Source organism: Plutella xylostella, chromosome 23, assembly GCF_932276165.1.
Source record: "Plutella xylostella chromosome 23, ilPluXylo3.1, whole genome shotgun sequence".
Lineage (NCBI taxonomy): Eukaryota > Metazoa > Arthropoda > Insecta > Lepidoptera > Plutellidae > Plutella > Plutella xylostella.
In genome coordinates, this window is record NC_064003.1 from 161251 (window position 1) to 176974 (window position 15724).

At 40.6% G+C, this 15724-nt stretch overlaps 2 protein-coding genes across 2 annotated transcripts in view; one reads left to right on the forward strand and one right to left on the reverse strand.

Moving 5' to 3' along the window:
- The window catches only part of LOC105389316 (armadillo-like helical domain-containing protein 3), a 30825-nt gene extending 30059 nt beyond the window's left edge, over positions 1 to 766 (reverse strand). The window contains exon 1 of the mRNA XM_048629438.1: positions 232 to 766. Within this exon, the coding sequence (XP_048485395.1) occupies positions 232 to 500 (269 nt within the window). The 5' untranslated portion in view covers positions 501 to 766. The remainder of the gene's footprint in view (positions 1 to 231) is intronic.
- A 459-nt stretch (positions 767 to 1225) lies between these two features.
- Positions 1226 to 12545, forward strand: LOC105389326. Its single transcript, XM_048629580.1, has 9 exons — positions 1226 to 1513; positions 2135 to 2289; positions 3288 to 3490; positions 3706 to 3939; positions 8898 to 9066; positions 10560 to 10746; positions 10974 to 11622; positions 11803 to 11897; positions 12270 to 12545. Exons 1-9 carry the CDS (start codon positions 1283 to 1285, stop codon positions 12384 to 12386), a joined length of 2040 nt encoding a protein of 679 aa, XP_048485537.1. The 5' UTR covers positions 1226 to 1282; the 3' UTR covers positions 12387 to 12545.
- Positions 12546 to 15724: the final 3179 nt, after the last annotated feature.

Here is a 15724-nt window from a genome sequence, read left to right on the forward strand (position 1 = left end):
TAGGTATGCTTTCTTTTTTTCTTTCTTTCTAAGTAATCCATGCTATTCATGTTTATCAATTTCACAAAAAAACCCACAGTATATTAAGTGTATACCCAACAACCTTTTGCATATTACTATTTAGCTGATATTGTTCAGAATTTCAGGTAGGTACTCATTTATTGCTATCACTGATTAAATTGCACTCTGTATGAAATACTCAGAAAGGATCTCAAATTGAATAAAGGTTACCTGATGTGGTGCTCCTGCCCCAGCATTTCAATACACTGAGCCACTAACAAATTGATTTGCTCTTTCATATTGAACAGCTGTTCCGGCGACAGTTTCTGTATTTCAGCTTCCAGCTGCGGTATCTTCGGCTTGAGCAGGAAGAACTCATCCCAGAATGTGGGGTTGTCGCTGGTGAGGTCCTCGCCTCGGAAGAAGGACTCGTAGATCTGCACCACCTTCTCCTTCAGGTGCCGCTTGGAGCCCGAGCCGCTCCGCTTGCGCATCGACATGCTGCGGCTTGCAACAACAGATCCCTGAAGACATCCACTATCAGTCTATCACTGATAATCAGCGGCCAAGCGGCACAAATGTCACTGTTACACCGATGTTAAATTGTAGTTTCCGTTGTGGAAATATAAATGGGATGTGGGATGAAGTGCAGAATTGAAAATAAATGGTTTTGTATAGATAAAATTGGATTAATTGAGGTTTAATTAGAGCCAAAACAAATAAAATCTGCTCGAATGAGTAACGTAACGTGTAATGTTTTGGCAACAGACTGACAGTGACAGTAGTGACACTGACACTGACAGTGTCGATCCGGTCGTCTCATTGACAAAGGAATAAAGAGAGGACCTGGCATAAAAATCGGTACTTAAAAATATATCGTCATCTCTTTTTAACTTATTGGTGTTATCCTACGTAAAAAAGGACAACAGTAGTTTTGTCTTTGCCTTAAATTACAATATTGCGACCGGTCGCCATGTTGATTGACATCCAAACACAAGGTACTTCAGCTGTCAAACAATTTGTTTGTTTACATTTTTCAAGAAAAAAGCCGCCATTTTAATTGAAACCAAAGTTTAGGTAGGCGTATTTTTTTCGTGGATATGCCATGTCCTCTCTTTATTCCTTTGTCAATGGGTCGTCTTTGGGTCGTCTATTGTTGACACTTGACAGTGACATTGACAGCGGGCGCTGGCAATCTGACAGCAGACAATTCACATAAATTACAGCAGATGTCGCTAGTAGAAATTTAAAAACGGTCACCAAACCAAAATATAATATTGAAATGAATCGAAAACAAAGCTCAGTTACCACAAAACAACGAACATTATTAAGAAGCACATTTACTCTCACTTTTGCAGTAGAAATCCTGAATGAGGGAGTGTGCGACGACGACGACTGCAGTGAGGAGTGGCTGGACCTCGGCGAGGAGCTGGCTGGACTCCACATTCAATACGAGCTGTATCCCGGCCATAAGTATGATTTGACCATCTCGTTGTGGCCGCATTGTGCTAAGGTAATAATAAAAATGAATTGAGTACCTACTTACCTACCTTCCTGCCTACCAAGCATATAATATAGGTAGGTACTTATACAATCTAACCATAATCTACTTAAATAAGAAGCCAAGTTACCATGTATTTAAGTAGGTACCTCCATTATGCAGAAAGTATTTACTTAAATATCTATAAGTAAGTATTTTGTAGAAAAAGCTACGCCACCGCGCACCGCTCCGGTGTCCGCTCAACGTAGGAATAGCTACTTTTTGCCAATAAATTAATGAAGGTCAGACTTAGCCATGGTTTTGTAGATTTACTAGTTACCCTCTATTTAATAGGTAGGTATTCACTACGGCTACTTACTCGGGCAATTAGCCCTATATCAAAGAACATAGTTAAGTACTTCTCTAACGAGAAGCCCTATTCTTGTATATCCATCAATGCCTTAATTAATACCTATCGAATTTAAGCTCAGTTTAAAGATACCTCTTATTGAAGATCAAATTCAGATATTTAGATAAGCTTAAGTTGTACCTACACGAGCTATTGAAGTCGTCTTCTGACCTCGGTGTTACCTTGTTCGTTTATCGTGTATGTATCAAAGATATGCTGATAGTGAATAGTGCCACCCCCTGCAGGTGACGTCAGCAGGGGGCGCGTGCTGGGTGCGGCGCTGGCGGCTGCTGCAGCGGTGCTGGTGCTGCTTCTCGATCTCACACGCCTTTCCCGTCAGGGTCGACCAGCTCAGGACTCATGATGTGCTGGTCACAGTCACTGGTGGTGCGCCTAGCGGGTAGCTATTTATTTATGTTTTGATTGCACACGTTACCACAGTAACAAATATACATATATGTAAAATAGGTACTTAAGACATTTTCTGCTATAGTTAAGCTTCAGTAAGTTCAGAGAGTGGTAATTAAGGGTGTATAAAAATGGGTACCTATGGTATATTATGCGGGTTTATGTACTTAGAGTAGGTTTCGGTTTCGTAAATGTAATGGAATACCTACATAAAAACAGGACACAGATATGAAACTAGGGATGAGAAAGTTTCACACATCCATAAAGCAAAAGCCGAACGCGGAAATGTTCGTATTTCATACACCAGTAGGTAATATCTACGGAATGCGCGCTGCGCGGTGCCTCTGTAAAATAGTCCCATTGCTTCGCCGTCCAGAACATTTTAGCCTCACCACTGCTTGGGCTGTAAGGTTTATTAAACCAACAAAAGATGATTAAGTATTAAGAATGTACCCAGTGGCGGCCGTTTAGCAGCGATAAATAACTAGCATTACCTCGCCCGCTGCATTTTATGCGCATTTACTCTACATTTTATTGGCTCTGTGCACCTCCTATCCAGCCATGGCGCACTCGGTTATGCAACCATCGTAACATGTGCTTTTAAAATTAAGGGTTAACTGAGATATTATTATACCCAAAGTAGGTTGATGTGTGCTTGACTGTACTTTCTACGTTAGCTTCTCGTCGCCGCAACCAAATTAGTTGCAGTCAGTTAAGTACTTAATTGAATTCTAGGACATCATTTCACATTGCCTACTTACCAGATGTAAGTTAAGTAGGTAGAGTACCCTTATGTAAGTAAATCATAATAAATTTAGTTTTCATAATATTCTCAGAATTAAATAATAAAATAATGTTCTAAGATCTGATTAACAAGATCGAGAGAAGGGAGAGAAAAATTTGGCTTACAAAAAAGGACCCCAACTGTAAGCGATAGAGGATTGATGATTTTTAACACCCACTCTTCGTACATCCTCCACCCTGTTCCAGTTCATCCGCCGCTCCCGGCCGCGTGTGCCTCCCCCGCGTCCCCCCGCACCTGCAGCGCTACTTCGCCCCCGTGTGGCTGCCCGGGGACGAGGCCCCGCCGGCGCTGGAGCGGCAGGTCCGGGGCTGGTTGGATGAGCTGGTGGATCAGGTCGTGCCCGCGACAATCTTTGATGTGGTGTTTGATGTGCCGTGTGTTGTGGCAGGTTTGTTAATCAATATAGTATATGTGTCGACTGCTGGGAAATTTGATTCCTATTGTTAGGACATGGCTACTGAAAGGGGGTCAGATTATTACTTTGCAGGCTGTAACTGCAATTAAGTGGGCATGTTGAAGTTGTTCATTATAAGTACTGATAGTGTTTATTTCTGTATAGGTACTCACAAAACTTTACTACATGCTTTAATATTTCTTCCTTAGATGTTCGACACCAAGAGGCTATAATAGCTCATCTCAAGGAGAGGATTCTTAACCGGAAGCCTCCCGAAGAAGTACCAAGCGCTCCACCAGAACCAGAGACCACAGAGGCAGAGAAGAAAAAAGGGAAAAATACTAAGAAGAAAAAGGAAAGCGCTGTAAAAGGAAAAGGCTCAGCAAAGAAAAAGGCAACGCCAAGTTATCAGATGAAGCTGAGCGGCGATGAACTCCTCGCTGGTAATTAATGGGGGCTAACGCGTGTGAATTTGCCGCTAGGGGCGCTGGTGTGCACTGAGGTCAAGTGACATTTTACTTTTCATATAATTTGTTTGGCGGGCTTCGTGATAAATTATATTTTCGTTCATTTCCCTGTTGAAAAGTGATCTCTTTTTGCGAAATTATCGCAAATATGGATTATTTGTCGTTGAAAGCTGAATAATTAAGGAAAAGAGGCGCAAAAATAAGCAGTCTCAAAGAGCAGCTAATTTCGAGGTTAGTTTGTTTACTGTTTACAAACTTATTTTTTACGAAGTGTATGCTTGTTTGCTTAGGTAACAGCTATGTTTTTTCTTTTTACAGATACCAAGACTATGACCGTAACAGTAACTTGGTTGGAAACGTAGAGGACAGCATCATACAACAAAATGATTCAGTGTACTGTTGAGTGGCCTTCAGAAACTTTGTATAGCAGTGTGAACACTAAAAATTAAACTCCAGATCTAGATATTATCACCAATGAGTACTTTGGAATTTATGTACAATGTATACCATCGCTCTTACGGTTAATTAAAACATCGTGATAAAACCTGCACATCTAGATTTTCGAACCCACCAACCTGCAGAGGACCAGCGTGGTAGGAAATGGTCCAAGCTTAGGAGTGGAGTTTAGACCTTAAGGCGATATGCACAAAGGCTCCATTCGAGTGAGCCAGGTGCAGGTACTGACACCCCCACAAATAATATAATACTTAGGGCCTGTTCCACAATGTCTGGTTAGTGGCTACCTGTCGGATAAAATACATACTGTCACTGTCTAAAAAATTATAACAGAGAGTGGCAGCATGTATTTTATCCGACAGGTAGCCACTAACCAGACATTGTGGAACAGGCCCTTAGGGTCTGTTTCACAATGTCTGGTTAGTGGCTACCTGACGGATAAAATACATGCTGTCACTCTGTTATAATTTTTTAGACAGTGACAGCATGTATTTTATCCGACAGGTAGCACCTAACCAGACATTGTGAAACAGGGGCTTAGTATACTATACTACCATTATTTAGTTTCAACTAACAACTCAACCAGCATTCATTGTGTGGATTACTAATGTGTTATATTTTTTGTATAGCAGTGTGTTTAAACGGAAAGGATAAATAAAAGTTAAATCAGTGTGTAATTCTTTTATTTTTATTGTATTTATTAAATGCCTAATCCTTATTTACATTAAGTTCTTTCTGAAATTGGTTATAATGATTTTCACAAACAAGAGATTGTCGGATAATAATTATTTCACATGCCACTGTTTTAGAACAGTTTTATCACTTGTTAACATAAGTCCTCCTTTTCTTTCCGAACATAACGGATCTACACTACATTGCGGCATAGTAACTCGATGTGATGATAGTTATTTTATACCTAATTAATAAGCTTATAAGATTCAAAATTTTAAAACTTTATTTCGCGCCAATTTGATACAGTCTCTTTTGATAAGTTTGACAGCTATGGTACCTCTTGACCTCAGCGACAGTGGCGCCAACTGGTGAGCAAAAAAACGGTAGTCCCCATTGCTTCTACACGTCAGTACGTAGTAATAGCTACAACAGAGGCTAGCGATATAGCGATAATCATAATCAGTAGCTGAATAATTTATGAACCGGAGATTCGAATTTGGCTTTTGGTAAATTCCAGGAACAGCTCCGAACAATAACTACTTAAACGTTAAACCGAACATCGCGTGTGACTGAGTAATTATAATGAATAGGCTTTCATTTGCTCCGCCCACACAGATATTGAACATCCTAAGTAATTAACGGGAGAAAATTGCACTGCACAGAGTTGAATACGCTGACACAACAAAAAAAACAAAATATCACAAAGAAATGCGCTGCAACAAGATAGCTTCCCGCATGCCCTTTGTGATGACCTGCAATATTATCCGCATTTTATATTATTCACACTAATTTGATGCCGCGGGGCATTGTTATTATAATGTTTCGAAATAAAGGCTATTGTGTGCTTTCCACATAGGTACCTACCTACCTACCTACCTATGTGCAACATTCATCTACCTATACATGTAACTATAGCTGAACACAAAAGAGTAGAGATTAATGTTTTTGGGACTAAACAGATTTAAACCTGGCAATTAAAAAAAAACTTGTGATTTGTGGTCTGTTAGGAATCTTACATACTAAACTTCTTGGATCGGGCGATCGGATCGCATTGGATCGTTTGGTGGAGATCCGGCTATTAACTTGTGATAACAATATCTATATATACAGGGTGTCCCAACAGGGCACCCTGTATGTATGTACAATGAGGCTGAGAAATATAAAGAGATGGTGCTGTTCAGCATGACGTATAGAGACAAAAAACTCCTCGAGAGTGCACTCTTTTCACAATGAGCCGTTTTCCTTGACAGCTGTCAGTTGAGCTTTTGGGTAAGCCGATAGATGGCGTGAAAACGCAGTATACCAACTGTCAAAAATTACATAGAGAGCAAAGAGTACTAAACTCAGAATAAGAACTCACTAGTTGTGATTAAATGTCGGGTGGTAGCGCGAGCCATCCTTCCGAGGCTCAGACTGCATGTGGCTTGGGATAGTGCTAAGTATCAAGGGAGGAGGAGCAGATAGCTCAACTACAACTCAATTAATACAGGAGAAACACAAGGAAACTGAGAAAACTTGAAAAGAACGGCTGTACGCACAATCGCACTGAACGCTGAAGCAACAGTGACATCGACATCATAGAGAAAATAATACTACAATTCTACCTACCTACGTCACTTTCACATTTCGTTAGCCTCACAGAATAACATATTGTGATCTGAGTGTGTTCTGAGGGTTTGAAAGTTGGTACAACCCCAGACAACGCCATCTATTTCTCCAAAAAGGAACTTTTTTTTTTTTTTAACAAACGCCTCATTGTTTATTTTTTCTCTATGGGTCTGTTTCTATGGTTTGAATGTCAAACTCGCATTGTTCCTGTATAAACAAATCGAATTTTGCTTAATTTTGGAGTTTTGTGGATTGTTGAGTTTGTTCACGAGGTGAAAATGAATAAAACCATTCGCAGCGAAGCTAGACAGATGATTTACAGCGTTTACCTACGATGTTTGGCGGAGAATGAGGCTGGAGAAGTATTAGTCAATATATACGATGTTTATGAAAGAGCAGCGTTTTATAGTGGTGAGTAGGTACTTAATTTCTAACCATTAACATACATTGCTTATATTTCTTGTAAAAAAGTACTATTTTGATGTAATAGAATGCCTTTTAATGTGTATTTGTTATTCTTATAGAGGTTAGAAAATACTAGTGTCAAACGTTAATTGACATCAGGGTCTGGATGCTAATGTTGTTAAAACATCAGGTCTAGATACTTTTTTACTAACCCCCGACTCAAAAAGGGTATCGATAAGTTTTACAGCTGTAGGTGTTTATGTGTGTCGGTCTCTCGGAGAGTAATTTGTAAAAATTGACGTTCATCAGAAAATTTTATATTTGTACGATGAATAAAAATTTTTGACTTTGACTTTGACTCTCCGTGTTAGAGTACCTATTGTAAAAATATGTGTAAGAATATGGAGTCGGTATAAATTCCCCAGACATAATAATTTGCAAGTCACTGCTTTTCTGACCAATTAAATAATTTGTTGCAGGAAAATCGGTAAACACAGTTTTAGAAGAATTGCCGGGGCACATTTGAACTTTTTCCTGAGCAAGAAAAACTGTAAAAAAATATCGATGTGTGATACTATCACTTTTCTCCTATAGTAATTACATAATGGGATAACCAACACGTGTTTCAGTGCAAAAAAACATTATGAAATACACGATGAAATAAAAGTTACAGTTGATTTGATTTAATGAAATTCATTCAAGACTGCCCCCCTCTCCTCTACTAATTTCTTCTCTTAACATAAACCTCCCCAAATAGTGGCATTTTATAATTAGTAAATATTTGAAACATTTCTCGTTTTGATTTTTTCTGCTAAAGTATCGTGATACTTTTGTCCGTTTTCTATACTATAATAGTGTGGCCACTTTCTTAGATTGCCACGCCCTCAATTATTCTCTACTCTTTTATGTTCAGCTATACAGGTACATAATCCCACACTAGTTTCAAACGTATTTTTTGTTTATTTGTAAAATAAAAAAAATTCAGTGCATCCGATATTATAGGTACAGTAAGAGGCAGATAAACCTGACCCCCCTCAGAAGCATTGTTACTATGAGAGGGGGGTCAGGTTTCTCTGCACTTGACCGTACCTTTGGAAAGCAGATCGGTCGCCGGTGTGATATACCTAATAAATACCTACATATTACTTTATGTACACTGCTGAATACGTGTCTCCTCCTTCACACGAGGGATTTTGGAGTAATCTGAACGTCCACAAATGTTGTATCCTGCGTCTAAGATCCGAGCGCAATTTATCTGATTGTAAACAAATATCGGTCTCTCGCAGGATGCAAATACCCGGAGGTATGAGCTGCAGCAATTATTCCGAGTTTGGCCGTTATTGGTTTAATCCTTGAAGGCTTAAAGGCTCTGATCATTTACCCAAGATATAACACGTTGCGCCACAAACGTAGCTGTTGGTACTGAGTACCTAGGTAGATTATAAGAAAGTATTACTTATGTTCAATGTTTTGCTTGCGACGTTCCCTGGCTAAATAATTTCATATATTAGCGCGACCGCTCACACGTAAGCGAGCGGAGCTGAACATAAGGGGACATTACAATGTATTGCTCAAGAGCGCCAAGTTGAGTAACTTTGGGTTTTTCTTGACTATAGAATCCTACTCCTACAATTTTTTTAAACCTCAAAGAATGTTTGTTACTCTTTAGGGGAAACTGTTGAATAGATTTTGTCGAAATTTGGTAGCTAGGAAGCTAAATACGGGAATACTCATTTAAAGCGAAGCGGAGTTCCCGGGCAACAGCTAGTAGACTATAATCCTATGATTCGCAGGGTTGGGCGGCGTGACGGTGTTCCCCGCCGCCCCCGCGCCCCCCGGACTGGGCGAGGCGGTGGCGCTGATAAGCTGCGGGGGACTCCCGGCCGCGGACGACCAGCCCCTGCTCACGACCCGCGTGGGGGCGCTGGGCCCGCTGCCGCTGGGGGCGCTCAGAGACGCCGGGTATGCATTACAATTTCCCAATATAGGTGGTGCCCAGTTATGCCCATTGTAGGTTACAAACACAGCTTGAGTGCACTGACACTCCTTGGTGTAAGATTATGTCTATAGCATTCGGAATGCAAATCAACGGGTACGTCATCTACCGCAATAGAATAGATAGAGCAATGAGTCCATTCGCATACGAATTTGTTATTGAGAGATAACTTGGTATAATAAGTACTTACACATACAGATCGTATCCATACTTAACTATACCTTTTTTCACGGAAAAAGACATCTGACAGGACCCTTATTACATTCGAATAAGGGTAGTTTTTGTTTGTATCAGATGTCTTTCCCCGTGAAACAAGGTATAAACGGTTCATCCGTTCAAATACCACCAAAACACAAATTTTTCAGTCTTTACCTTCGGTTAACATTTTAAAATTGGCAACATACAGGAAGATTGACGATAGAGCGTCGCAGAGCTCTCCCAAACCGCTCCCTGCTGGCGGGAGCTCGCGCGAGCGACGGCGTCTGATAAAATTGTGGCACTTTAATCATATTATTCATGCATCTTAGCGCCATACAATACGTGTCCTGGTTTCCTATTTAAAGTAGCACGGCGTTAGAAACTTATCTAAAGTTATGTTTGTCGAAGGAGATAGGTGAACCGATATGCAGAATATTCATGAATATGATAGGTAGGTGATATTGCTAGGGTACCTATAATAGGAACATAATCACCGGCTCCGTTGTAACACATTGTAGAGCACCTACCTATCATACAAATACACAGTTTTCAATCGTATGTCTAACATTCCTCTTTTCATTTATTTGTCGAATTAGGTATACTTATTGGAATTTTCGTGGTGATTAATAACTAACAGCTATTGAACAAAGTGTTCCACTGCAAGTTCCGTGCCGGGGCGGGACGGATGCCGGTGCGGTAAACAGCTGACGGAATCTTCAGCCGACAGTCTGAGAGCACTCGCAGAGTTTGAAACCTAATTAATGTAATGCAGTTGAGACTAGAGGAGCAGTCTCAAAGTGCTGTCTCGGCAGACACACGGGAACACCCGTATTTAGACAATTCAAGTTGCTTTGAGTGTGATGAGGGATGATAAAGATTTATTTACCGTACTTACCAGTAAGTACCAAATAAGTATTGTACATAACATTACAATCCGCGTTTCTTTTTAGAGCAAAATATTTCTTACTTTGCTTCGAGAAGATACGGAACATGTAGACATCAGGGCATTGTGGCGATCCTTGGAAAGGCCTAGTGAGAAGCAGAAGCGATGGATGATTGGGGGGCTGATGATGTCGAATAACTTAGTTGTAGTCGTAATAAATAAGTAAATGGTACATACATATTTTAGTAAAGCAAGTAAATATTCAGAAAATTCAGGGGAACAAAATCTACAGCATAGCAGTAGTCGAGGGTGGCCAACCCAAAGCTGTTGGTTTTAAGTACATATTCCGCTGAGATTAACGTCTAACTTTACTTCCAGCATAGCGGAGGTGTACGCGACCTGGTCCCTCGGCCCGCACGTGTTCACTACCCCCCACGCCCCGGTGCCTGCGGGGCCGGGGGAGGGGGTCATTGACCTGCAGTATGCGCGCGCGCTGCCGCTGTCGCGAGACCAGGCCACCGCCGCGCTGCTGGGGACCCTGCAGGATAGCAGTGTGCAGGTTCAGGTATAGAGGCGTGGTGATGGAAGTTAGGAGAGGTAGTAGGATTTTTGAGGTGTGAAAGAGGGTATGTAATATATGGTGGACGCATTAACGACACTTAAAGAAGTGGTATGCTCTTATCCTTCGTGGAATAGTTAGAAGAGTGGTTAAAAAGAAGAATAAAACAATAATGCGTTATTCCGTGGTGATGTTTGTAATCATTTTATGTAAAATTTATTTGATTATTTCAGCTTCGAGGAATCCGTAAAATAGAAGACCCAGTGAAAGCACCTCAGTTGTTCGGCAGACGTGACCGCTCATTCCCCGACGCTCACCTCCCACTCCTGTCGCCAGAACCAAGTGACGTCATCATCGCTGTGTGTTCCGTGGATGCATCGTCACTCGCTCGCGGTGACAATGCCGTTGTGAGGGGAGAGTACTTCCTCAATCCACCAATCATAGACGACAGTCTCCACCGAGCCGCTCTGTGTACCAATGCCAATGACGTCAACGGAATCAGAGCGCCTGCACTAGCAGTCCCGGCTCACATCATACTTGAAGCACAGGTGACCCTCGAAGTGTCCATTGCATTCGTTGGCTGTAAACCTCCTCAATTAACTGGAGGTTTCTCAAGGTTTTTCTGTTTGAGCAAAGACAGCAACGCTATAATTTCGTTAGGGCTGAAGATGAAGGAAATCAACACCAAGTTAGCAGCCGAGGATAAGGAAGATCAGTTGTTGACTGGCTTCGTCTGTTGCACCGGGACAGCTTATTTCATGTTCCTGGAAGGACCTAAGGATGGGGAGATACTGCAGATATGGACCCTCACTGAGGAACATCGTGAAAGAATCCAGACATTCTTCTCGACAGCTGCCACGTATACTACTAGAATCTATCCAGGTATGCATTCTACTGTTCGTGGTAATTCTAACTATTCAAATGACCAGAGCGCAGACCGCAACCAGTCTGGTCCAGTGTTGTGAGTCCTTTATGGTGTAAACCACGAAATATGAATAATTTAAACTGAACATTGCTGTTGCTCATACAGTTTCCTCTAGGTAATTCTTCATAATCTTCCAGACTTGATGACGTCATCTATGCCGGTCATAATGGTGCAGCTGTCGGCTCCTCTGCAGGCGCTGGCGGCGTGTCCCGCGCCCACCCCGCTCACCAGGGTACGTGCTAGGGCTGGGGTGGCCAACGTGATTACACCCAACAATCCCAACATCGACTACTTGTGGAATGTACCAATTATCCGTCCTGCAACCAGTCCACCTGCACTAGGCCAGCGTGGTGGACTAGACCTAAAACCCTTCGTTCATTGGAAAGAGACCCGTGCTCCTGGAGTAGCGATGTGATGCGTCGTGATGATGATCCATCCTGGAAAGCGTAGTTGACTACAATAGATAGCGATCAGCCAGTTAGTCATCTCTAGTCTTAATGTCCACCGCTTCCTCCCCCTTGCGCACCTTTAAAAATGTAGGTATCGTTGCAACTGCATCACTCCACACCCCCCCCCCCCCCTTCACCTCCCTAACCGCTTGCAGGCGGTCCTCAAGCTGTCCCGGCTGGTGTCCTCCCGCCTCCACACGGCGCCCGCCGCCGCCGCGCTGCCCTCCGCCGCCGATCTGCGGGCGCTGGGCCTCGACATCACAGAGCCCTGAGGAGTGACTTTATAGCATGAGTTACAAGTTATAACTAAACCGTCTTATGACAGTTATCACTATGGAGGTGGAACTTAGGAAGGAGCAACAAGCAATAATGAATGAAAAGAAGTCAGAATTTCTATTGGAATCTACAATCTATTAAAATCTAGCAATCTTTCTAATGGACAACATTTCATTTTCTTTACCCTATTTTTAATTAGTTATTCGGAAAGTTTATAGAAAATTAGTGGACCCGTATTTTTTTATTTTGTATATACCTAAATTTTTGCATGTTATTTTTAACTTTAAAGTTAATTATTTTAAAACCGGAAGTGACGTCACATATTAGGCTCAATTTTTATTTTTGTCTATTGCCTGAGTCTCGAAAAAAAACATAAATGACACTGACAAGTGACATTTAAACTTTGTTTACATGCCAACCAACAAATGGGTCATTTTCAAATGACCTTGATATTTCTAATGATGGAAAGTAGGTACTTATCATGTAAAAAAATAAGCAGAAGCATTTTTTCAGCTGTGTAGGCGGTGGCATGCTCTGGGACATATTATATAGAGGTCATTTCTTAATAATAAATAAAAAAAATAGTCAGAAAGTGTCAGAACAGAATTAATGAAAATGACCCAAATAAACAACAACGTCACGATAAAACGTCAACGTCAATCAAAAATGAAAGTGACAGTTACTTTGTTTTTAAATCTATAGGATTTGATCATCAAAATGCATCGCACCTGATGCATGACGTCATCAGCACTTTTTTACTATTTTATGATTTTCTCGAAAATGATACATCCAAAAAATACAAAAACATTTTTTTTGTGGCCTTTAGAGCTAAATCTCGAAATGGTTTTCGATTTATAGCAGCTTTAGTTTTTTGAAATGTTGTCCATTGACAAGTCTGGATCGTGCAGTAAGAAACGGGTGGCTTGCTATTTTCCTCTCAGTTACCCTTTCGGGGATTACAGTAAATATCATACTCATTTGTATTATGCATATTATTATGTCATGCCTGAGAGGTAGGGCATGCAATACCGCAATACCGGTATTCGTAATACCGGGATCCCGTACAAAATTTCCGCTTTTTTCAATACCGGTATTGAAAGTTAATACCGGTATTGAAGTAATACCGGAATCGGCAGTGGCGGATTAAGAGCATCGGTGGCCCTAAGCACAAAGCCTGTGTAGGCCCCTAATTTAGAACAATTTGTTAAAGTTACATAAAATAAGTTACAAGCACTAGTTTAATCTAGTTTTTTTGACAAAAAAAACAGCAAAAATTTACTTTTACTTGAATAACTTTGAAAATAGCCCCCCTTTGATGGTATTTTTATGTATTTATTAAAAAGTATTTGAAATAAGCTAAACAATTATACCAAAACCGTATCACTATGTCGAGGCAGTAAAAAATTATTAAAAGTTCAAAACACACCTAACGGAACGCCGCAGCTCAGGTAGCAATCCATTGAGTGAAAGAGTTCTGATTGTAAATGAAATCAACTTACATGAGCTCCGCTAGGTGTGTTTTGAACTTCAATAATTCTTGACTAAATTAGGTACTTGTAACTTATTTTACGTATCTTTTTAGCGGTTGTGCATATTTTTATTGAATAGAAATGACCTTTTGCGGATAAAATCATTTTATTTCATGTCCGTAATGCGTTTAAATCTCGAGATATGATTTTTTATGAAAACTAACTATCTAAATCTTTAAAATGGCCGCCATTTCTAGAATATTGCGATTTGACCCCACATATGTTTTCTCGATGAAATCACTCCTAGAATACACCCTTAAAGTTGGTCGGGTTCGAAAAACAACACATTGTATATGCACGGCACAGTTAAGTACGCGCAAGCCTCATTTTTGTCATAATCATCGGCGTGGAAACTAGAAACAATGTTTCCTAATGATGAACTATTTCTTCTACTGGTATATTTTCAATGTTTGCAAACAACTAGAATTTTTTCACTAGAAAAAAGTCTAGTTGCCTGCTATTCCCAAAAATCGAACCATCCACGAAGTGGACAAAAAATTGCTGTAAAATTGAAAAAAAACATTCACATGTTACTACTCAAGGATTTAGAGAATACTCTAATGAATGGCAAAATTATTGAAATTTCAAACATGTCGAAAAATGTGCAAGCCGCGCTTCGAGGTTGGCGCGGTATACAGTTTTACCACCCATATCGCACAGTATTCCATGTACAGTACAAGCCGGCCTGCGCAGGCAAAACTGTGGTAATACTTACGCGTGTGGTAGGCCCTTTACCAACCACACGCACGGTATTCCGTGTTTAAGCCGGCGGCCTGCGCAGGCAAAACTGTGGTGATACTTATGCGTGTGGTAGGTCCTTTAATCAGAGCAAACTCATTACATCGGACATATTGAGGATGAATAAAATGTAGGTATAAAATGAAACAGCAGCAGCTAGAGGATGGGGGCCCCTGGAGGCCCGGGGCCCCAAGCACGTGCTTGTCGTGCTTATAGGTTAATCCGCCACTGGGAATCGGACTTTTTTAGGCTATAAATAAAGCGATTAAGATTTAGTTAGCCTTGTGTGTGTATATACTGTGAAAGCGCACTTGTTCCCAACCGTTTAATGCAGTTTTCGGCTGCTAGAAATCTACTGTTGACCATGCGTAAACCGGCACCGGATGTAAAAAAATAGTTTATTCTAAAATTTAAACTCTAAAACTGATTTCTCGTAAAAATCTACAACAAAATACAGAATATGATTGCATTTTCTTGTTTTATTTTGATGTATACGACCTTTAAACACAGTATATGCCATTTATTACAAGGAAGTCTAATACCGGTATTAATACCGGGATCCCGGTATTGAGTTGTAATACCGGAACTCAATACCGGTATTGAAAATTGTTCCGGTATTGCATGCCCTACTGAGAGGTGACGATAGGTCTGGCCAGCACTCTATATAGACTGGAATTAGCATAAATTATAAGAACAGCAATCTGCAATGCACCTCTGTGATTCGGGGCGTACACAAGTGACACGTACGTTACATTCCTTGAAACATTTAAATCCTAGGTACCCTATTCCGTCTTTCATTGGGGGATAACGAAATCGTTATTACGAAAATAATGGAAAGATGGCAGGAACCAGTAGGGACAATACAATATTATTACATGACGTGGTTGTAGCCTGATAAATCGAAAATGCACTCATGCATTTACGTCCAGACCATATTTGTAATTGTAATATCAAGCCATTATTATAATTGAATTATTAAAGTAGAATAGCTATCGTGGCTAGATTATTCATAAATTGGATGTTATAGTTAGTTCATTAGTAAATGTAAAATGTAATGTTTACAGTTC

Bases quoted from the DNA above. Each gene is read 5' to 3' on its own strand.
- LOC105389326 (XM_048629580.1), top strand. From the start codon at position 1,283: ATGAATCGAAAACAAAGCTCAGTTACCACAAAACAACGAACATTATTA. The intron at 1,514-2,134 runs GTAATAATAAAA...CACCCCCTGCAG, and splicing joins TGTGGCCGCATTGTGCTAAG to GTGACGTCAGCAGGGGGCGC. The intron at 11,623-11,802 runs GTATGCATTCTA...ATAATCTTCCAG, and splicing joins TACTACTAGAATCTATCCAG to ACTTGATGACGTCATCTATG.